Source organism: Phaseolus vulgaris, chromosome 1, assembly GCF_051622355.1.
Source record: "Phaseolus vulgaris cultivar YP4 chromosome 1, ASM5162235v1, whole genome shotgun sequence".
NCBI classification, from domain to species: domain Eukaryota; kingdom Viridiplantae; phylum Streptophyta; class Magnoliopsida; order Fabales; family Fabaceae; genus Phaseolus; species Phaseolus vulgaris.
This window is the reverse complement of record NC_143498.1, coordinates 48,625,852-48,649,546: the sequence shown is the minus strand read 5'-3', so window position 1 is coordinate 48,649,546 and position 23,695 is coordinate 48,625,852. Positions and strand designations below refer to the sequence as shown.

Below are 23,695 nucleotides of genomic sequence, written 5' to 3'. Positions count from 1 at the left end.
TAAATTGTAACAAAAGTATTATTATAAAGATTAAACAATTAATACTTTTCATTACGTTTTTAAAAGAGAGAACTAAACAGATTTTTAATCAGTAGATAAATTATCTAAAACAATTGAAGAAACGCATCATTTCTAGAAAATGTGTGATTAGTTTCCCCCAAAACTTATAACAAAAATAGTTATTAAAAAAGGGTCTTTTCTGCCTTTAAAATAAAATGGAATTTAACAGAATTTACTACTAAGCTATGGTATCTTTCAATAGATTGTGATTTAAAATAATAACAAATTCCACAATTTTAAAAATATATATAGTATGTCAAAACAGAACTTTATCTCTTTTATATCTAACATAAATAGAAAACTATTTTTACAAAGTTTAGAAAATTAAAATTTAAAAAGAAAAGGAGATCCATCTCATGTGTTTATCAAATAAATCTTAGTCTTAAAAATTGGAAAGAAAAAATTGCCATAGTGTTAAACTATCTACTAAAACTGAAATTATTTGTTTCATTAGAATTTGAGAATGTTCTTATTTAAAAATAAAAATTGCCACAGGGTTTAGGCATTAATAACTATATAGTTTTTGCATTTCTCTTCTAATTTATGCATAATATTTGTGAATATTTACTTTGGGGAGAGACACTCACTTTACAAACAGAACATATCAACATAGGTGGTGTGTATAATATTATACTTTCTTATTTGTGATTGTATTGCATACCGCAATTTTTGAAAACATCTTCGATGGAGAATCTAATCATAAGTTATTAATTTATTTTTAGTGAGTGATAAACCGTTCATTTAAATTTTAAAATTATAACATTGTTTCTTTGAATAATAAATTTCTTAAGTTCAAACATTTTTTTTCACACGGCACCTATATATTTTTATTAATTTTAAAAATAAGTTCATTTTTTAAAGTTAAGAATTCAATTCTTATATAAGAATATAATTCTTTTATTATAAGAATTGTCTTCATGTCAGCAAGTTATACAGGGGGGAAACTATTAACACATTTTTTATCAGCAAAACTGATTTTTATATATGTTTTTGATTTGTTATAACAAATGTAAATAAGTTAAAGTATCTAAATCACACTTTGTATATAATATATTTTTTTATTGATAAAAAATTATTAACAAACCCTCTAAGAGTCATACAAAGAGGCTTATGGTATAAGATTTTTCAAAATTGTATTACAAAATTGTTTTTTGTGGTATGATTTCTCATTATTTCTTTCACACAAAAACATGATGTAGTTACAGCAAAGGACAAGTATGAAGCATCTGGAATTCAAAGGGAGATATGTACAGTGGGAGAAAATACAGTACATCAATACATTATCAATGATGAGAAAAGAGAAAGTATGTTATCAGGAGGAAGATATTGGTTAACTTATAATTTCCAATGGAAGAGAGAAAGTCTAGAACCAAATTTGATTTGGATAAAAACAACAGCATAACTTATTCATGGAGTGTTTAATTTCAATTCTCTTTTTACATTTGTATATTTTAGAAACTAAATAAATAATTAATAATTAAAATTTTGCTAATTAGATACCAATTTAGAAACTATTTAATAATAATAGAAATTAATTTAAAAACTAATTTATTTTATATTTTGTAGAATGGTTTTTATTTTAGTTACTACTGTAATTAATTATTTTGATTTTTAAAAATTGATTTTTATTTCATAATTTTTTTTTTTAGGGAATATAAAGTAAAAGTTGTATAACTTTTGTAAAGATTTATTAATATATTTCATTGCGCAGAAAAAATTATGAATTTCGTGAGAAAGTAATTTTAATATGAATCATATTGAAAGAAAATTCAGATTATACTCTTATACATGATCAAAATTAAAAAAAATAAATCAAATTACATAATGAACATAATCAATTTAACTTCTTCAAAATTTACGTGAGTAGATGGGAGGAGGATTTATTCATTTAACTTTTTCAAAATTGCCTGGTTTTTTTGTGTAAGCATATTTTCTATATTATTTGAAAAAAAAAATTGGAATACAATGATGTACAAAATTTTTATATTTCAATCTAATCATGAAGTGTGACAGTTAATTTTTTGTTTGTTTATGTATTGCAGTAATTTTGAATTAGTTCATAGTATAAAAAAAGTATATAAAGCTAAATATAAAATGCATATTAAAAACCTGTGTTGTACATAATACCGATATGACTCAGGAATATTCCGTGCTTAATCGGCACAATAACTTCTGCTAAAGTTCAACGAAGAAAATAATAAGTAAAAGATAAGCATGAGCAACTTAGTATTTTAAATCAAAATGGTACTGAAACTTTATGAAAGAAAACTCATATGATCCAAATATGGAAACATGAATATCAACGCAAAACCAAAATTGGCAACAAATAGTTTCAGACGAACAAATGTTAGAATCATGAGCTCCAAATGGCACATAATTAATTACTCTGAAATTTAAATAATGTATGTTTTCACTGTCAAAAGATACCTGCAATTAATTTATGCAATAATCGGTCTATATATTCCACTTTCTTTCAAATCATAATTTAAAATAAGGAATATAAAACCAATGTCTGTTTAATCATACGTACGAACCCATGGCACCACCAATTAGGGTTTTTTTTTTCTGGGACCAGAATTTGTGATCATATTTAAGCACAGGATGCGCATGTTCACAGACTTCAAACCCTTTTTCCAACAAAAGAATTCAAACAGGATTTGAATAACATAAAATTCACATGGAGAGATGAAGGGAGCAAAATGGTTTTTCTAGATGAAGAAGGTCCACCTTCTCTTTTTACCAATCTTGGAACTTGGTATGAATCTTAGTGAGAGTTAAGTTTTATTCTGAAAAGACCTCATAGGCACTCACACATAATAGTCCCATAGGCATGTGTAGCCGTGTAGCCTCGAGCATTTATGGTGGAGCTCCTTTAATTATGCTTTCTTCCTCAAGAATCTTCCACCAAGATTAAAAGAAAGAAGGAAAAATGGAGAATCACACACCCACAAACATACATTTTTGTATTTTGTGTGCATATAAGCAAATAAGGAAGGTTCTCTACGCAAAGGCATTCAACAAAAACTTCTGCACGTCCATGGTACTAGTGCTAAAATGTGGGTGTTCAAGAAGCCTAGCATTTCTCAGAATTTTTTCCTTTTATGCTTTTTAAGTTTAAGAAAAGAAGCTTGACAACTTGCAAGGGAAAGGACCCACATACACATTACACATGATGCTTTTTCTGACTTGATCGAACTAGGAAGACAAAAGAACAGGAATTTTCTCTTTTTTTCCATATTTTTTACAACTGGATATAGACTTAAAAGAGAAGATAAGAGATGTTACAAGAATTATAAAAAAAGGATTTATTGAATGAGAAATCCATGCATTCCCGTGCACAACCAATCAATTGAGAACCTATTCGAAGGGACCCATATTCTGTGTTTATGAGGAGGGAGAGAGAAAGAGTGTGTGTGAGTGAGAGAGGACAAGGGAAAGGATAATTTGTCACATATAATGACTAATGTGTTTCAGCACAAACATCACCCAAAGGCAATTATGAAATGAGCCAAATTAATATATATTAGGAGTGATGGCAGCACCTGCACGGATGCACCTGATTTATTTATACCCTTCTTTATTTCATCTTTTTGGTTTTTCTTCTAAATCTAAATTATCACCATATTTTAAACGATGGGTAAACACTCTACCTTGAAAGGCATTATAAATATGGAGCTCACACTCCTTTTCTCAGCAGGTTATCGACTTGTATTCCTCACTCTCACTCTCTTAACTTTCTTCTCTCTTTATTTGTACCCTTATCATACTCTTGTAATGGCAAGAATGCCTTTAGAACCTCTTATAGTGGGGAGAGTCATAGGAGAGGTTCTTGACTCTTTTACCACAAGCATGAAAATGACTGTGAGTTATAACAAAAAGCAAGTCTACAATGGCCACGAGCTCTTCCCTTCATCTGTCAACACCAAACCCAAGGTTCAGATTGAGGGTGCTGATATGAGGTCCTTTTTCACACTGGTATCTCTTTTTCCTCCTCTCTTCTTGTTCCTTTTTTCTTTGAAGAACAAATTAATGGGGAAAAAAAGAGAATACTTCAGCTGTTATTTGTTGTTATATATATATCCTTAATCATGCTCACGCATTATGTCTCTTTTAATGAAAGTTCCCTTTAAAATACTGAATCATTAAACTAATGTCTCCCTTTTTTGGCGCAGATCATGACAGACCCTGATGTTCCAGGCCCTAGTGACCCTTATCTCAGAGAACACTTGCACTGGTACTTAATATAAAGATAAATTTTCTTTAAATACTTAGACTTTTAACACCCACCCACCCCGCATAACTACCGGATTCTATTAACAACTCAACCCAAATGAAAATTTCATGATATAAAACACCTTGAAAGTCATGAACTGGTTATCAATCTGACATTCTTGTTAGATGTCTGTGCATTAAATGAAGTTGAAATTTTGCAAGCTATATATATGCATTCCTTTTCATCACATCAAACTACAGAGGTAACAAACACTTACATCACAAGAAGGTAGCTACATACATACCTTTGTATTCTGTAAAAGTTGTGAAAAGGTTGCCTGTTCTAGCTACCATCATCCACCCACCCTAAAATCAAAACAGACTTAAAGGGTGAATAAATCTCGATGACTCAACAACAAACATAACGGAACTACGTACACATATAAGGTAAACTAGCCATTCTTAGGTATCTAACAGTTTGTTGTAAATATTCTTTTTGCAGGATAGTGACAGATATTCCAGGCACAACAGATGCTACATTTGGTAGGTTCATGTAAATGATTGATCTACTAGGGAAACCGTATGTATATGGAGCTTACTTGCTGATCCGACCATAGAGAGACTGACAAATATGATGTTTTTTGTAGGGAAAGAGTTGGTGAGCTATGAGATCCCAAAGCCTAATATTGGGATCCATAGGTTTGTGTTTGTCCTGTTCAAGCAAAAGCGTAGGCAGTGTGTTACTCCACCAACTTCAAGGGATCACTTCAACACACGCAATTTCGCAGCACAGAACGACCTTGGCCTCCCAGTGGCTGCTGTCTTTTTTTTTTTTTTTATCAGCAAATAGCAATGAAATTAAATAAGACCACTTCAGGGGTGGTCCAACCCTTATACAACAAAACAGATTTTCTCAAAGAGCCTTTCCATCTACATATCAACCAAAAGACCTCCTACTCTCTTTCCCATCTCAATCAATAATAAAAGAAACCCAAGAAACAACCTTTTACATAAAAACTAAACAGAATACATACATACCAAGGGTTCAAGACACCAATCAGAGAATGAGAAATTAGCTGACGGTATCTTTGATGAGATCCATGACCAAACCTTAATCTGTGTTAGAGAGAAAATTTCAGTGTGATCAACCACTCCACCTTTAAATAAACAATTATTCCTGTGCCTCCATATCTCACTAACCAACGCAATCCACAGGTTTCCCATAATAAGATTAACTGAAATAGGTGCATCCAGAATCTTAAAATGTTCAAAATGAGACCCAGGATCCATACAATCCACTGATCTTATTCCTAACCAGTTATAACAGAGATTCCAAATTAGCCAAGCAACTCTGCATTCGCAAAACAAATGATTTGTTGTCTCCTCTGACCTCCTACACAAGCAACACAAATTACTCTCGATCTCAATTCCTCTTCTCTCTATATTAACCCTACAAGCAACCTTGTTTTCAATCACTCTCCAAGCTGTGACTTGAGCTGAGGGAAGCGCCTTAATTTTCCAGAAAAATTTATACCTTCTTAAGTCTTCCTCACTACCTTCTCCCCTTAAAAACCCATAAGCGGACTTAACTGAAAACTCAGTTGAATCGCTATCCTTCCAAACCCAACTATCCACTGTTTCTGTCTCTAGTGTCTTATTAGAGATCAACTCTAAAAGTTGACTTTCTTGCTCCTCTTCCCAAGCGAACAGACCCCTTCTCCACCTTAAGTTCCACTTCCACGTCCCGTTTTCCCACAATCCACAATCACATAAAACTGCCTCCTTATTAACAGATAAAGAATATAGCCTTGGAAAAGTGCTCTTCAATTCTTCTGAGACAATCCAATTGTCTGACCAAAACATAATCTCTCTCCCGTTTCCGACCTCCAAATTCAAACGATCTTCAAACTTCCCTCCCCAATCCTCAGACCTCCAGACCTTCCTTAAATCTCTCCACCACAAAGAGACCTTACTTTTATTATCTCGCTGCTCCTTCAAACCTCTCCATCCTCCATACTTAGATTCCAATACCTCCTTCCACAACCCTCCTGCTTCTGTTTTCAGGCGCCATATCCATTTTCCCATCAGAGCCAAATTAAACTGTCTGACATTTATAATACCAAGCCCTCCTGCTTCCTTAGGTTTACAAACCTTATCCCATGCCGCCCAGGCAATCTTCCTTCCATCTGACCCCTATCCCCACAAAAAATTCCTCTGCAGACTCACAATCTTCTTTAAAACAATAGACGAAATCTTAAAAAGAGAAAGATAAAACAGTGGTATTGACGACAAGACTGACTTAATTAAACAAATCCTCCCCGCCATCGAGATAAATCTTCCTTTCCACCTGCCTAACCTTTTCTTTACCCTGTTAACCACCTCATCCCAGAACTCACCCCTCTTATGACATCCCCCTACAGGCATCCCCAAATATTTAAAAGGAATGCTCATTACCTCACAATTTAGAATTTTCGCAAAGTGAAGAATCTCCGTCTGCTCCACCCCAATCCCACCAAGTCTACTCTTGGAAAAATTCACCTTAAGACCAGATGCCAATTCAAAACAGTTCAACATAACCTTTAAATTAAAAACACTTTTGCTCTTTGCCTTACAAAAGAACAAAGTGTCATCAGCATACTGAAGCATATTTACTTTTACCGACTTATTTCCAATCTCCAAGCTCTCAATCAAGTCTTTCTCTACTGCAGTTCTAGATACCCCAGCTAACCCTTCGGCCGCAATAAGAAACAAGAATGGAGCTAATGGATCACCTTGTCTCAGCCCTTTCTTCGGAATAAACTCCTTAGTAGGACTCCCGTTTACGAGAATTGACATCGACGCTGATTCCAAGCAAGCTTTAATCCAGGAAATCCACTTTTCACAAAAACCAAGCTTTCCTAGCATATAGTATATAAAATCCCACCTCACAGAGTCATATGCTTTCTCATAATCCACCTTGAAAAACACACAACTTTTCTTCTTCCTTTTCAACTCTTCTAAGGTTTCATTGGCTACCAGAATACTATCCAATAACCCCCTTCCTTGAAGAAAGGCAGATTGCCTAACATCGATAACTTTACTGATCACTTTTTTCAACCTGATAGCCAAAATCTTCGAAACTGTTTTATACACACACCCTACCAATGAAATCGGTCTATAATCATTAAGTTGTTGCGGATTATCATTCTTAGGAATCAAACAGATGAAAGAAGCATTTGAACCCCTAGGCCACTTACCATTGACCATAAAATCATTTACTGCTGAGATAAAATCTTCCTTAAGACAATCCCAACAAAACTTAATGAAACTGAAATTAAAACCGTCAGGACCAGGGCTCTTCGAACCATCACAACTCCAAACAGCATTTTTAACTTCTTCTTCAGAGACAACTCCGACTAGAGACTCATTATCTCCTTTTGATAACGAGGAGAACTGAACATTGTCCAACCTAACCACTGGCTCGGGCTCCCCAACGAATCTAGCCTCGAAAAACTCCCTGACCTTATTCATTACCACCTCCTTCTCCTCACACCATTGACCGTTCACTTCTACCCCGTTAATCCCGTTTCTCATTCTCCTCCATTTCACCGATGAATGGAAAAACTTTGTATTTAAGTCACCTTGTTTCAACCAATTTTTCCTTGCTTTCTGTTGCACAATCGCTTCTTGTTTAAATAAGTTCTGACTTTGTTCAGCCAACAAAAGTCTCCTCTCCTCCCGCCCAAACTCATCTAAAAAACCTTCGTCATCTCTTGAGTCCAACTCTTGAATTTTCTTTTGTAATAAGATACCTTCTTGATTGACATTCCCAAAAACCTCTCTATTCCACTTCTTCAAATCAAGCTTTAACTTCTTCAATTTCTCCTTTAGTACAAACATCCCTCCTCCCAACACTTCATAATTCTGCCATTTGCTCCGAACAAAATCTAAAAATCTTCCATCTCTTTGCCACACATCTAGACTTCTGAAAGGTTTCGGCCCCCAATCTACCGATGTTGTTTGGAGCACTATGGCACAATGATCAGAAACTGATCTACTGAGGACTAAATGTTTACTGTTCGGCCATACATCCAACCATTCCCTTGAAACAAGAATCCTGTCAATTCTGCTCTTAATCGTACCATTCGGCTTGTACCAAGTAAACTTTCTTCCAACCATCGGGATATCCAACAATTCTGTACTTTCAATAAAACCATTGAACCCCTTGATTTCTCTACTATAATCTGATACTGAAACTGTGCTTTTTCTCTCCTCCTTCCTTCTAATTGAATTGAAATCCCCAACAACACACCACACCCTGTTTTGTTGTCTCTTCCTGATCTCACTAATCTCCTCCCATACCTCATTCCGTGCTTTCAACGAACCGGAGCTATACACATTCACTATCGTAAGTTGTACCCCATCTCCTGCTTTCCAAACTCCTTCAATAACCGAATAAGCTTTTCCATTAAAAAATCCCGTCATATCAAAACTGCTTCTTCTCCACATAGTAATAATTCCTCCTGCATTATTAACTGCCCCATTCTCTAACCATTCAATTTCGTTTGAACCCCACAAATAATAACATAGCTCCTTGCTAATCTCTGAGCACTTTGTCTCCTGTAGGCATACCATTCCAACCTCCTCTTTTCTAATCAAGTCTCTTAAGTATGTTCTTTTCGTGCTTCCACCAATCCCCCTTATATTCATACTAATTAGACTCATCATCTAAAACATTATTCTCCATCTGACAACATCTGTAGTCCCGACTCTCCAAGGTACTCAGTCTATTTAAAACTACCTCTTCTTCTTTTAACAACGTGAAACCCATCTCCTTACCAGATTTCCACGCCCTCTTGATTTCACCCTGTTCATCTTTTAATCTCAACATTTTTCTATATTTTCTAACATCTCTAACTGAGATAGAAATTTCTGACCTTAAACCCTTTAACGAATTTGACTTAGATAATCTTTCAACCAACGGTGACTTTCCATCTCTTAGAATCGATATATCGCCTACGTTTTCCACACAGTAAACTATTAATTAATTATATGGGACTTTATGAGTGACTTGTACACACTTTTCTGTCATCTTCATCATTTTTTTCCTCCACTCAGATGCCAAAACTTTCATTTTATTCTCAGTTTGCTCCTCTATGACATCTGCTTTTTTGCTAACTTGATGGATTGACCCTTCAGGAATACAGTGGTTTTCACACCAATTAATTTCCAGCATCTACTTACACTGCTAAAGGAAAATGTGACATGAATTACCGTTTAATACTGTGTTTTGGGAACCATTTCTACTCTTTTAAATGCAGATTAAACCTTCCAATGTACTAAACATAGTTCAAGTTTGGATTAAACTTAAAAAATATAAATTTGAATTCAACTTAAGTTTATAAACCGAGTATACAAAAACAGCACTAGTCTCACACAAAACTTTAATATGTAGAAGTATTTTTTAGAATGATCAAATGTATCAGAAAACTAAGCCTGTTAAATTGAGTTTATAGGATTCCTAGACAGAAAAGCTAACAAAGCTTTAAAGCTGTGAAGGATTAAATGACGTTACTTTGAAATCAATTAACATTTCACACAAATAAAAATACATTTGTAAACACACAGATACTGACATTAGGTTATCCGTTCAGTATACTAAAAATATATAATGGCGAAATTAACACACCATGTTAACCTAAAAACATTAATTGATATAAAAAAAAAATCTATGTGTAGTATCGGTATTTGGAACCTCATTGTTGTATGAGGTATTTGAAAGACTAATTTTTAGCGATATTTAACTAACGAATTTGTCCAGACTTGGTAGTAGTGGTGTGTTTTGTGTAAGTTTCATCGGATACTCCTGGCAAGGTTGGATTGAGGTGTGTGGCCTTGAGTTGCGTTTGGAAGGTGTTTGTGCTGTGTGCAGGTTCATCTGGTTATGACTGCTCGTGCAGGTCTGAAATATGTATGGTTTTGTTGGTATTAGCACTTAGGTATTTGGTGTTCTTCAGCCTGCTACAAAGACATTGTTTGTTGTTGGGTGTTGTGTCATGTACTAAGGGTGTGATCTATTTGGTGGATTTCTTTTTGGCGTACTTGTTTCTCTTGTAGGATCGTTGTGTCGAGTTTGGCACTTGGTTTGGCACCTCCGCCTGCTGGCAAAGATCCTGTTTAGTTGTGGGGTGCTTGTCCTATATTGAGTGTGATCTATTGGTGGGTTGATGTAACTGTATTTGTTGGGTGCCTATATCTTGAACTGGTTTTTACTGTTGGTTTGTAGTGTATTGTTTGTTGGATCCTGTGTTGGTAGGATGTTAGGAAACTTGGTTTGGGTGTTTTATATAAGGATGGAGACATCTTTGAAGTGTCTCATCTTATTTTATTTATTATTTACTGATAAAAAAACAAAAAAATATTGGTATATTATGATATCATAATATTCACGTCGTACTAAAATTATTTTTCTATATACATTAATTAAAATATTTATACTAGTATTTTATTTATAATAAAAAAATATATACTATATCAATAAAAAAATTATACTAGCTAATGTATAAGTTTTTCTTTATTACGTAACTTTTTCTGAAAAAGAAATAAATACATAAATTATATATGTACCAATAAGGGTATTGCATGATTATTTATTAATAAATTTTAAATTAGTCAATTTATCAACACATACATACCATTTTTTTTTATAAAAAATTTAATATATATATATATATATATTTATATAAAAAATAACAAAAAAAATTAAGAACACTTCATCTACTTAAGGTCAAAATTCTATCACCTGTAACATCTGTAACACACTCACATTTTAAAACAAAAAGTATGTATGATAAATTAATGTTTTAAAACTTTTAATATAATTATAGCTTTTAATATAATTTATAGTTTTCATATATTACTTAGACTACATCTACATGTCATATCACCCTGCTGTAAAATTTACATATTCATGCATCTGAACAATTACTTGTTGGAAATAGAACGTTTATTCCTGTCAAAAATATATAACTAAAAGTTAAATTACAACTCTTTCTACTTAATAATAACATAATAGGGATTAAGATTATAAGTTGACTGCCATACCATTTTAAGAAAAGTTGGATGAATTAACTTGACGAGATGATCAAACGCCCCACCAAACTTTGTTCCAGCCATGATATCTCTTTGTACATTTTAATGATTTCTTATCCCTTCCGTTCTTAGTCCTCCTTTCCCTTTACCTCCTCTTCTCATCTTTTGTTTTTCTTACTTCCCCTTTCCTATAATGATTGTAACTAGAAAATCTCTTTTCTTCTATACCCTACCTTTTTACAACTAAGACCCATTTCTTCTTTCTTGACCCAAGTTATGTAATCATTTTTTTTTTTTATGTTTTATGTTTTATCTTTCCTCCTCACACTTTATTCTCTCCAGTATTTTAAAATGTTCACATAACTTTAAACTACGTTTCTCCTTTAATTTTATTATGATATTTTAATTGCACATATTAGCTAATTGGAAATTAAGATTTAATGGTCATTTTGTGCTTGGGTGGTTGATTTGTGAGTTCTTTTTGCACTCCAAATGTCACAGACCTTGGAGTTGCAAGGTAAATATGGCGCATTGGTAGTCTTGTTATTTCTAGCTTATATGTTTATTTTGGGTAATAATATATTGATAACTCATATTTTTTATACAATCACATTATAACTTTCGATACTATTATTTTAATATTTTAATATTATTTAATTACAAATTTATTATTTATTATATATATTTATATCTAAACGCATTACCTTGATAATTGTATTCAACTCTCAGAGTTGTCAAAGTATCATTTTACTACTTGGATTCCGTTACAAATTTGTGCAGCTTGTCTGTGTGGGTTCCGTGGACTAGATTCCGTTGGAGTTATTTGTAGGGGTTTTTTTTTATGTTAATTCATGTAATTTTTTTATACAATGATTAAATTATTCTTTAAATACTTATATTTATTAATTTTTTTATTGGTGATAAAAAAAATGTTAATTTTTTTTCAGGAAAAAAAACATGTTATGTTATATTAGGAGGTACACTATATAGGCCAATTTGGTCTGATTTACCTGTAAGTGGTCACATTATAGAGTCATATGTGTACACAGTGGAACAGAAAGCATAAGTAGCAGTAGGGCTTTGAGTATCTTTTAGGATTTATACTGATTTTCGAACCAAACAAAGTTCCAAAATACAGTAACGGGTAATGTGGTAGCTCAATATTGCATTGGATGTTGGTGTTTTGATAATTGTAAGGTCACTATACTTTGTATAAGGACCGATCTTTTTCTATAAGGGTTAAAGAACCCTCAATAACTCCGTTAATTTCATATATTTATTGTTCATAAAAAAAACTAAAAGCTAGGTTTTAAATAACTATATTTTTTAAGACACTATAATAAAAAATATTTTAACGAGTTTTATTTTTACTTTATTCAGGATTAAAGCCTCTATTAAGTCATTTATCTATAATTGTAGTTTTTCTCGTTAAACCATCCATGGAAAACGTGTTATCCGGAGTTTTTTTAAATTTCAGGAAAAGTTTTTGAAAACCCCTGTTAAATATCATGGGTTTAAAACCTCCATAAAATACTATGGGTTTCAAAACCTTCTTGTCTCTTTCACCGGTAATTCTAGTAAGGAATCACAATTCAGCCACACTTATGTCTATTATATTTAAGAAGAAACATTAAATAAGACACTATCTTCTTCTTACTCTAATGTTGCTTCTTCAATCACCTTATTGCCCGAACTTGAATCACAAGTCATTGTTACCTAACTTAGCAGCAACTAGTGTTTATCATTGCTTTATATATCCTAAATAATTGCATTATCTATCAGATGTGAACTTCAAAGTCATGTGTGTTCTTAGCTAAAGAATGAAAGAATATATTACAAGGAAAAATTATCTTTATTACTTCTCACTTTCACAATGAAATAATTATTAGATGCATTTTAAAATAAAGATATTAATTTAAAATATTTCAAAATTATGAGAATTAAATATTAACAATTATAACTAAAATTAAAAGTGCATATAAAATATATGTACATCAAAAGCTAAAACAAAATAAGTCAGGTTTTTTTTTAAGTAGAGCTCGTATTCAACTACCATCAATCATAAAAAAATATGCAAATACTGTTAAAATACTTATTATTCAAGATTAGTGGTTGAAATACTTATTATCCAATGTTATTTTGCTGAGCTTTTACAACTTTAGAAAAATTATTTGTAATGTAAAGTTACACTTTTAAAATTTTAGAGAATTTAGTTATAAAATATATTAAAATTATATCGTTTTTAATTGTTTATTTATAAATAGATTTAATTTTATTTATTTATTGAAGTTTGAAAAAATGATAGTGTTTATTAATGTTCTACAATAAACCTTTGAAATTTAACGAATGTTAAAAAACCTCCGTTATTTTACTAGAATTTTAAAATAAATTTTTGAAATTTAACTAAGGTTAAAAAAACTCTGTTATGCGATTTTAAAATAAACATTTGAAATTTAATGAAGATTAAAATACTTCCATTATTTTACTCAGATTTTAGAATAATCTTAAAAACTTAACAAAATTTAAAAAAATCTCTATTAATTAAATCAAATCCTAAAATTATATTAATTGTTAAAACTTTTTTTTAGTGAGATCTTGTTGTTTTTAGTGTGGAGAATATTTTTTTTTATATTTCTCTCAAAATTTTATTTCTATTTCTTGATTAAATATAATTGGTTGTTCGTTTTATTTCGTTTTCATGGTTTTTTTTTTGTTATGATTTTTTAATTGAAAAACCATTTTGAAATATTTTGTGTTTTTTAATTGAAAATTATTTTTTTTATTATTGGACAATTCATATAATAAAATATTTGTGACAGGTAAGTCACAATTACAATAGTACGAACAAAATTCGTCTTTAGTGTAGTATACATAAGAAAACCCGTGACAGAACAAAAAAGTCTCGTAGTAATATATATCAACTTTGATATTCAGTAAAAAAAATTGCGAATGAAAACTCACTTGCGCAATGGGATAAACATTTAATCTTTTAACATGTAAAAATGAGTTGAATTGGTTCCTAAAATGAATAAATCAATATTTTTAAAATCTTAATAATTAATCAAATATTCTTGTCTTCATCTTTCTTCCAAATCTATAAGCACTTTTAGTGATTTATTTTCATTTTATTATTCAATCAATAGTAACACAAATTGTATAAAAGTTATATTACTTTAATAGATAAAATTGTAATCAATACAGTATTATGTGGGTTCAAATAGATAAAACAACCCTACTTATTATTATTTATCAACATAATTCAATTGTAATTGGACGTGGCTAAATTGAATTATCGAGTTGAATAATTAAAAAAATATCATCATCTTTTATCAAACAAACTTCTCAATAAATACTTGCAATCCTTATTATAAGGTGATATATATTTAATAAATAAATTACAGTCTTAATTTAAATAGTTAATATATAAGTCTATCATCTTAATTATTATTATGTCTTCATATAAATATAAAGATTCTTATGATATAAAAAGGCAATTAACAGATACAATAGTAGTATATATAATTTTGTATATGTGTATACTGACATAACACAAATTGTCAATAATCTGTTGTATATGTACGCTATTATTTTAAATCAAAATTGAAGTCCAGAATCTCTGTATTTTTTTTTCCCTCTACAAATCCATAAGCCCATTTAATTGTAGTGGGAAAAACCCATCATTCAATTCTCATCAGAGGTGCAGAACAAAAGTTGTGTCTTAAACACCCCTACAAGGTTCAAATCCTAAATTGCCTTATTCCATTCTTGTTATATCAAGAATGACGCTGAAATAATTGAACATCATTCTAAAATCTGAATTTGAGATCTTATAAAGATCAGTAAAAACCATAGGACATGCGTAGAATTGTTCATGAATTCAAATTAATCCAACAAAAATACATTGAGTTAGATATTTAGAATGCTTAGGTTAAATTTAACCCAACTCAATCAAACAAGTTGGTAATTAGGTTTTGGTTTCAAATCAATGAACTCAATCCAACTCACCTGTTCTATTAACACTTTTTGTTTCAATTTATGATTTGTGTATGTTTTATAAAAAAAATAAGAATTGAGAAAAATCATATAGTTTAACATTATTTTCCAGGTCTTCTTTCCCAAACATCTTTAAAAATATATTTACTGAAAATTTCACCTACGAACTACATTTTGTAAATTCTAGCCTTTTATGACATATTTAAGAAATTTAACCATTTTTTACTCTAATGAAACTTATTATAAACACAATTTTCTTTCTAATTTATGAATTGTCTAAAAAGAAGAAAAAAAATCGTGAGTAAGAACTTGTTCATACAAACAATTCCTATAATCGACCTTCAGCCTCAAATGTTATAAAAAAGCAAATGTTTAGCTTACAAACTGAGTTTCAGATACTTGATAAAAATGCTCTTAGACCTTCTAACCTTTAAATCAGTTTCTGTTTTAATTTAAGATTTAATTTAATTTATTTAAACATATTATTTAATAAAAATACATCTACAATATATTCAAAATTTAAGGAAATTCTTTCTAGGCACACATTCACCCAACCCATTGATTATATTAATCAGGATTTGGTAGAAAAGGGAGACAAATTCAAGCAGCAACCTAAACTATTTTAATTGGGTTGGATAACGTATCTAAGGAAACTCAACTCTATCTATCACAATACCGAGTAGTTGATCCAACACCAGTAGGATTGTATACTGACATTAGTCATATGCATCGCTTACCTATTTTTCGTTTCGATTCTGTGAACATTTTATGCACCCAGAGGGAAGCCTTACACAATACAAATAAATGCGTGTTTTAATTAGTATATTTTAGAGAGTAAAAACATATATTAGCAATTCCCTGAATTTTTTAAGGGAAAAAACTATTATTTATCTGGATTAAACTGCAACGAAAGATAGGCCTAAGAATATCACAGTCTGGGATACTTCTTCCTACACCCTATAAATTCTTGGAACACTTCATTTATTTCAAAATGGACTTTCCTGAAATGTAAAAAATACATTCGGGAAAGCATGTTCAGGAATGAATGGAGGTGCTTATAAAAATTTAAGGGGTGTAGGAAGCTTAATCCTACAATCTGTAGGCGAAACCAAACACTCAGTTGGCTCTATTCTGAAAGAGTAACAGTTGAATCAGATTAACCAAAAGAACGACATAGTCAATGAGAAATCATCAACTTCAACAGAGTAGAAAAAGTTGCAGCGTCTCAACATGATAATAAAGGTACCAATGTGAAGAGGTTTTTAAGAATTGGCAAAACTGGGTAAAACTGAAATTAAGTAATAATCAAATAATCACAGTACTTACAAAATCAATAGTTCATATAAACACTCAGTCTACGTATCTAATGAGCACACTAATACGTAATGACTAAATTCAGTTACAACTAAACCAGCAAAAAGATCATTCTACTCTGTAACAACTCTGATTATTAATTAGACCCATGAATTTAAGCTCAGTTGGTATTATTAGCCCTTAGCAATTTGAATTCAAAACACGGCATCCATCCTTTAGATAAGATATGTGCTTCTGAATTAGGGGAAAAGTATTGGAAATCCACCTCAACTGCAGTTATCCCTACAGCACCTTAATTGTGACCTCTTGAGGAGAGTTCTCTCAATTGCATCCTCAAGGGTGGTGTGTAGTCCCATATTGACTAGATATATACCTTAACTAGAAGTCATAAGGTTTGGAGAGTCCTCGTCTTAATTCTTAAAAGTCAATTTTATGAGGTTGGATTAAACTTCAAACTTAAATTATAACATAATATTAAGAGCCAACACTTACATTTGTCACGCTACATACCAATAACCCTAGACATGAGGAAGGTGTTGGAAAGTTTAGGTAATCCTCATCTTATAAGTTGGCTTCATGAAATTGAATTAGTTTTTAAGCTCAAACTCTAAGAGTTAAAAATGTGATATCTATGCTGCAAACTACTGAGTTATAGCATCATAATCAAACTTGCTACTGAATTGCAATACAACGAGAACAAGATTTCAGTATGTTTCAGCAAGCTGGCAAATGAACATCAAAATGAAATTCGCACCTAAAGGTCACTTTGAACATGGAAAACTTTGATAGTGAAATATTTATGACAATCCAAGCCTCAAACAACATGACCTACTTAAAGCTCCTTAAACATAAAGACAACGCTCAACAACTTTTCATGATGCCACTTATAATCATGGTGAATGTTAAGGCATGTTGTCATAACTATATTAATGTTGTCAAAAAAATCAGAGGTAACATGCAAATATCGTCATCAAAGAAAAGAATTATATACCCCAGTTAAATAGCAATAAACTAAGAAACACCAACACCCTATAGAACAGTACATGACACTTGTTAGACACGTCTTTGACACATGTCTGACACCCATCAACCATATCACAATTAAAATTATTTCTTTTAGACCCAAACACCTCTTCAATACAACTTGGACAAATTTCTAACATGGCTTGAGGAAGTGTAAACTAATACCCATTGTTGGGGTTAAAGACTTTCGAGACACTCTTATCATACAAAAATCAACTTGTATTATAAGTAATGTGAGACTCAAAACATTTTATAGTCAACCTCATTTTCATAGAACTTAATTACTTCTTGTAACTATTAAGAGAAGAGATATGGTTTTCGGTATTTCATCTTAGAGTCGTCATTATATGAAAATTATAAAGCTTGACAACTATATTTTAGAATATGAATTATATAAATATAAATTTTAATTAAGATTTGTCATGTTAATTATATGTATGTATATATAGAGGTGCTCCAGCGTCCTACATTTTGGACATTAGCCATGTCCTGTGGTATGTGTCAAAGTTGATGTTTCATAGGTGATAAGCCAAAGAAGGTGAGTCTTAGTAGAGAATGAAAGAATGGGTATCACTTCACAACAGCTGAGAAGGAAAATTACCCTTACAATTAAATACAACTTTCTATTACAATACAACTGTCCCTTTGTCCTATATCTTCCTCGTATTTATACTCAAATTCTAATAAACTAATAGCTATCTTGTTCCTTCTAGTGTCGTATACATTTATAACAGTCTCTTCCTGCTCCCAAACAAAGTCATTTAAAATCATATTACTTCTGTGTTGAAATCCCCTTTGGCCCGGCAGCATTGCTAGAAGCTACGTCACTAAGCATTCATACTGAATCCCTAATGAAGGTAAATTGAAGAGCCCAAACTCTTTGACTAGGATGCACTTGTAAGAGTTTGTTTACTGCTTATCTAGATTTATATTAAAATAACATAAGCACTTGTATAAGTATGTGAAAAAGGTTACAAAATCAGCTTATAACATGTTTATAAGCTATTTTTTCAACTTACTTCAATAAGTTCTTCAAGATTAGCTTAAGAAAACGGCTTACAACTTGTATGAAAACAATTTGACCCTATTTCCTCTTTACAGAATTAACTTATACACAAGTACTTGCATGATAAGTTGTTTACACCAAACAGCTCAACATCTGCTTGACAAAGCTATTTACCTAAAGGAAAAAACTTAGATGTAGTACTATAAGTATGGTTAGTGTCTTTCTCCAGTTAAATTTGGAGTGCCACCTCGGTACAGAATCCTTTATTTAGTGGATTACCAAGGAAAAACTCAAATTTAATATCCTTTATTACGTGGATAACCAAAGCGAAACTGCAATTCTAATTCTAATCGGAGAACAATAGTAGTAATATTGTATCTAAGTTTGTCATTTACCTAAACAACACCCACCTCTAATTTAGATAAGCACACAATTGGCTTTGCTAATAACTTGTGACCTTCGTTCTAGCACCACTAAGTCACATACAAACAGCATAATTGCAAGAAGATTTACCAATAGCCTTGCCAAATCAGAACAGAAATGTAAATTAAATATATATATATATATATGCCTCCACAACACACACGCATGTAACCTAGGAAAAACTTTTCAAACACAGACATTCAATCAAACTGATAACTCCATTTTCTATATCATAATACGACTGCACCAAAAATCTACAAGGTTCATAATGCAGGAAGAACTAAAACCATGAGAACAGGGATCCAAAAATCTCAGCCCAATCGAAATCCCTAGAATATGACAAGCAACGAAAACAGAGTGTAAATCAAGAAAGACGCGTACGCAATCAGTCCTCCATGTTCATCACCGCCATCAGCGAGCGAAACGACGAGACCCGTGGAAGCCCTCATGGCCCACAGCACGAAAATGGCAGCGACTGAAAGGCGAATGACCCCATCGATTGGTAAGAAGAGCGAGAGAGCGGAGAAAATAACCACCGGCAACATGCAGTAACCGACGACACTGGTGCAGGTGTGCAGGTCGAGGTTACCGGTTCGACCGGCTAGCATGTTGAACACGAAGTAAAGGAAAATGGAAGAGACCACGATCCAGCCAAGGATCACGCCGAATTGGATCTTTCCTGCGAGCAATTGGAAGAGGCAAAAGGCCATGTAAAGGAGGATTGGGCCTGATAGATCCGAGTCTTTGTGGACCGTGTGGTTGACGCGAAAGGGGTTCAGCACGGATCTGATTTTGCTCCAGATTTGGTCCGGGTGGATCCCGAGCTCGTCGAGAAGGGGCTCCTCGTCGTCGAAGTTGGCGGAACCGCCGCCGCCCATGGAGGGGCCGGTGTAGATTGGTCCCGAGGAGGTGGACGTCGTGGCGGAGCCTATGTCGAAGGACATGAATGGAATGCCGGAGTTCGGCTGGAACGGCGGCGTGGGCATGCGGCGCTGCTGGATATTTGGTGCCGCACCGCCGGGGTTTCCGGCGGAGGGGAAAGCCACCGGCGGGACTTTGAACTCCTTATTGGCCATGGGATTGAGATCTGGTTGAAGGAAAATAATTTCGCGGTGGAATTAGGGTTTTGAGAAGGTTCGATCTACGAATTTGGGGTTTGTCGTTGTTCTATGAGTGCAGGAAGCGACCACGGCGATATTGGAACCTTTTTCGTGGCTTCGTTCGATTCTGTGACCTTTACTTAATGGAATGTTTAACTTCATTTACAAGAAAAATGTTCCAATTATTAACAAATATTATTTTATTTTAAATTTAATTTCAGTATGAAAAGGCGTCGGTAATAACCTTTTCATTAGTTAAACTTAAGTAAACATTACAAATTATCCGTAGATATCTTTAAATAACAAGTGAAAATTATATAACTTATTATTTTAGTAGGTTTTACTTAATAATAAATAATGTTAAAACTAAATAAATATGTACCTACCAAATTTTAAATCCTATTTAATGTAAAACTTACAAATATATTTTTAAACATATAATTTTATGAGACTAAACATGCATGAATATATGCTCCTAAGTTATTATTTTCATGTGTACAACCATAAATTTTCATAAATACAGAGGTTCGAAGTAGACTATGTATTATGTATAATTGATTATGTCATTAATTTTATTTATATAATCATAAATATTTATAAATACATAAGAAGAGAGATGCATAATCCAGTATACATCTAGACATGACATGGTTGTAAACCTATATTTATGATTAATTCAATTTTATTATTTAATGTAATTAATTTATAATTACAATAATAGAAAATTTGATTAAAAATGAAATTACAAAACTATAACTTTTATTATAAGATTGTAATATATTTTTTATATTACAAATTAATTATATTTTATAATTACATACAAATAAATTCTATTTCATGAGAGCACATATACTAAAGTATTATTGTATTTCATTGCTGATTCAAATTTAATCACTTTGTTTAATTTGATATTAGTGATATTTTTAAATTTTTAATCACTCTGCTTAATTTGATATAAGTATTTTTATTTTTTTCCCTTGTAAGTATTTTTATATTTTAAAGTTATAGAGAAATATAAAATTATATTAAAAAGTTTAATTCTGCTTTAAATTCGTGTATTTTCCTGAAATGTTATTGATAAAAGAATTAATATTTTTTCCATTTTATAAATTAATTACTTTTTATTTAACCATTTTTATTCAAATTAAACTAAGGATATATTTTTAGTTTATTATATTACCTAATTATCTTTTTTCTATCATACTAATCAAATATTCTATAAACTTTCTACTCATTTTCAGTCAATTTTTACTTAATCTTAACAGTTTTTCTTAATCTAAACAATCATAAATTTCATTGTTTTAAGCTTCTTTTGTTACTTTCCATCCACGCCTCAATTTAAACACCGAATCTCATAAAGACATATTTGTACGACACAGACATGAACATAAAGATACATATAATATTTAAAATGTATGACACAAAAATACGGATTTATATATTATATAATTATGAATTATATAAATTGATAATAAAGATTTATGTGGACAATTTCAAATTTTGTTTGAACCAGAAATATGTTTTTTTTATGGCTGGTTCAAAAAGATTTATTCCTTATTTTTCTAATCATAATAAAAATTTATATAATAAGTTTAAGTTTTAAAAAAATTAATGTATTTATCTTGTTTAAATTTGTGTTAGAACTGTGCTATAATTGTCAAATATCCAACAAATACTTTTTGAATTTGACATTTCATCGATACGTGTCATACGATGGTCGTACGAGTGTCGGTGTCCGATACGTATATCCGACACGAATACGCTATTTAAAAGGAGTGTCTAAACATCATAACTTGTGTCAACAATGAAGAGGTAAGAGAAGATTGTGGGTGCGAAAAAAATAAAAGACAAAATAAAAATGAACTGTAAAAAAACAACTTCAATAAATAATTGATAACTAAAATATTAATAACCAATTAAATATCAATTTAAAAAATATTTTTAATAATAAAAATTAATTTAGATATCAATAATTTTTTTACTCTTTAAATAATATTTAATTTAATAAATATAAAACTATTTTTTTTAATTTTAAACATAAATTTTTATTTAATATTTTTTTAATAGTAATTAGTCACCATTATCAAACCATTCTATCTAATTTTTTTTACAGAAAATATCATTACGTAATGTTGGAACATCAAATGTCACACTGTTTCTTCCTGCACCTCCATATCTTCTTCTGCCACTTCTATACACAACATGAAAATACATTTTTATCCTTTTTGTGTCATCCCATATAGTAGTTTTCGGATTATGTAATCCGGAAACTCATTTGAAAAAAGACTTCCAGATTACATAATCCATAAGCTAAAAAAGACTTTTGGATTATGTAATTCAGAAATTAATCATGCATATGAAAAAAGACTTTCAGATTATATAATTCGGAAGCTAATTACAAATTTGAAAAATGACTTCCGGATTACGTAATCCAGAATAGTATAGAGGGGCATTTTTGGAAATTTGAAAATATATGGAGGTGAGTGAAGAAGGTATGGAGGTGCAGGAAGAAATAGTCCAAATGTCAAGTATCAAGCAATTGTGGAAAGCTTCAATCTCGTTGGAAAAGAAAGCATCTATCAAAGAATGTGAGAAGGAAAAGATTTTTTTGACACTATATACAATAAAAACATACATTTGACACCATATTATAATAATATAATAATATTTTAAATTAAAAAATAAATTAAATATGATTAAAATATTATTTTATTAGTTTGTGAATTTATTATTGTTTGTGTTCATGTGAAAAACTTACATATGTCTTGAGCTATTTCAAAAATACTATTTTATCTATTGAAATGAATGCGAGCTTATGAAGAAATAGAGTTAAACGAATGAAAACAAATGTATAGAGAAATTGAGAGTCCCAATTGAACCCTGAAAAGCGAAAGTGAAGAACGAAGAAAATATGTAGACATTGACTTTACCTGGCCAAAGCCACATTGAGAAACCAAGAATGAAGGCATCAAGAAAAAATAAATTTTAAAAATATTTTAAAATATAGTCTATTAGAATGTGAAAAATTAATTTATTCATTGATATAGGTTACAAACCACAAACATAAATATATTAATTCTTAATGTTATATTTATTTTTAGAAATTATAAAATTCTGGATGGTTTATTAGGATCCCAAGAAAAAAAAGGAACACCCTAAATATAAGCTTTTTTTGTGAATACTAAACATTGGTTAGACTATTTGGAGACCTCTTTAATAAATGATAAATTTGATAAAAAGATCAAATTATTTCAAAAGTAACTTGAGTATATTTTTAATAAAAATAAAAGTGTGGATGAAACTATTCAGTGATAATTTTTTATTGAAAAGTTAATGAAATTTTAGTAAAAACAATAAAATATCATTGTTTTAGGCTTGAATACGCTTTTAACTAATGTAAAATTAGCGAGTTTTGACTTTAGTTCTCATAAAAAAAGCATCTTTATTTTTCGTCTCATAAAGTTTGAAATCCCTTTTTTTATTCCTTAAAAAG

The 23,695-nt window shown here is 31.1% G+C and overlaps 2 protein-coding genes across 2 annotated transcripts; one reads left to right on the top strand and one right to left on the bottom strand.

Annotated features, from left to right (window-relative positions):
* Positions 1–3,477: 3,477 nt before the first annotated feature.
* Positions 3,478–7,995, top strand: LOC137814563 (protein TERMINAL FLOWER 1). Its single transcript, XM_068617369.2, has 4 exons — positions 3,478–4,035; positions 4,233–4,294; positions 4,775–4,815; positions 4,920–7,995. Exons 1-4 carry the CDS (start codon positions 3,694–3,696, stop codon positions 5,120–5,122), a joined length of 648 nt encoding a protein of 215 aa, XP_068473470.2. The 5' UTR covers positions 3,478–3,693; the 3' UTR covers positions 5,123–7,995.
* Positions 7,996–19,301: 11,306 nt separating this feature from the next.
* On the bottom strand, positions 19,302–20,352 carry LOC137814562 (Integral membrane Yip1 family protein). Its single transcript, XM_068617368.2, has one exon. It carries the CDS (start codon positions 20,176–20,178, stop codon positions 19,432–19,434), a length of 747 nt encoding a protein of 248 aa, XP_068473469.2. The 5' UTR covers positions 20,179–20,352; the 3' UTR covers positions 19,302–19,431.
* Between the last annotated feature and the right edge of the window lie 3,343 nt (positions 20,353–23,695).

Coding starts and splice junctions, on each gene's coding strand:
- LOC137814563 (XM_068617369.2), top strand. CDS start 3,694: ATGGGTAAACACTCTACCTTGAAAGGCATTATAAATATGGAGCTCACA. Junction 4,036..4,232: donor TGAGGTCCTTTTTCACACTG/GTATCTCTTTTT, acceptor TTTTTGGCGCAG/ATCATGACAGACCCTGATGT. Junction 4,295..4,774: donor CTCAGAGAACACTTGCACTG/GTACTTAATATA, acceptor TTCTTTTTGCAG/GATAGTGACAGATATTCCAG.
- LOC137814562 (XM_068617368.2), bottom strand. CDS start 20,178: ATGGCCAATAAGGAGTTCAAAGTCCCGCCGGTGGCTTTCCCCTCCGCC.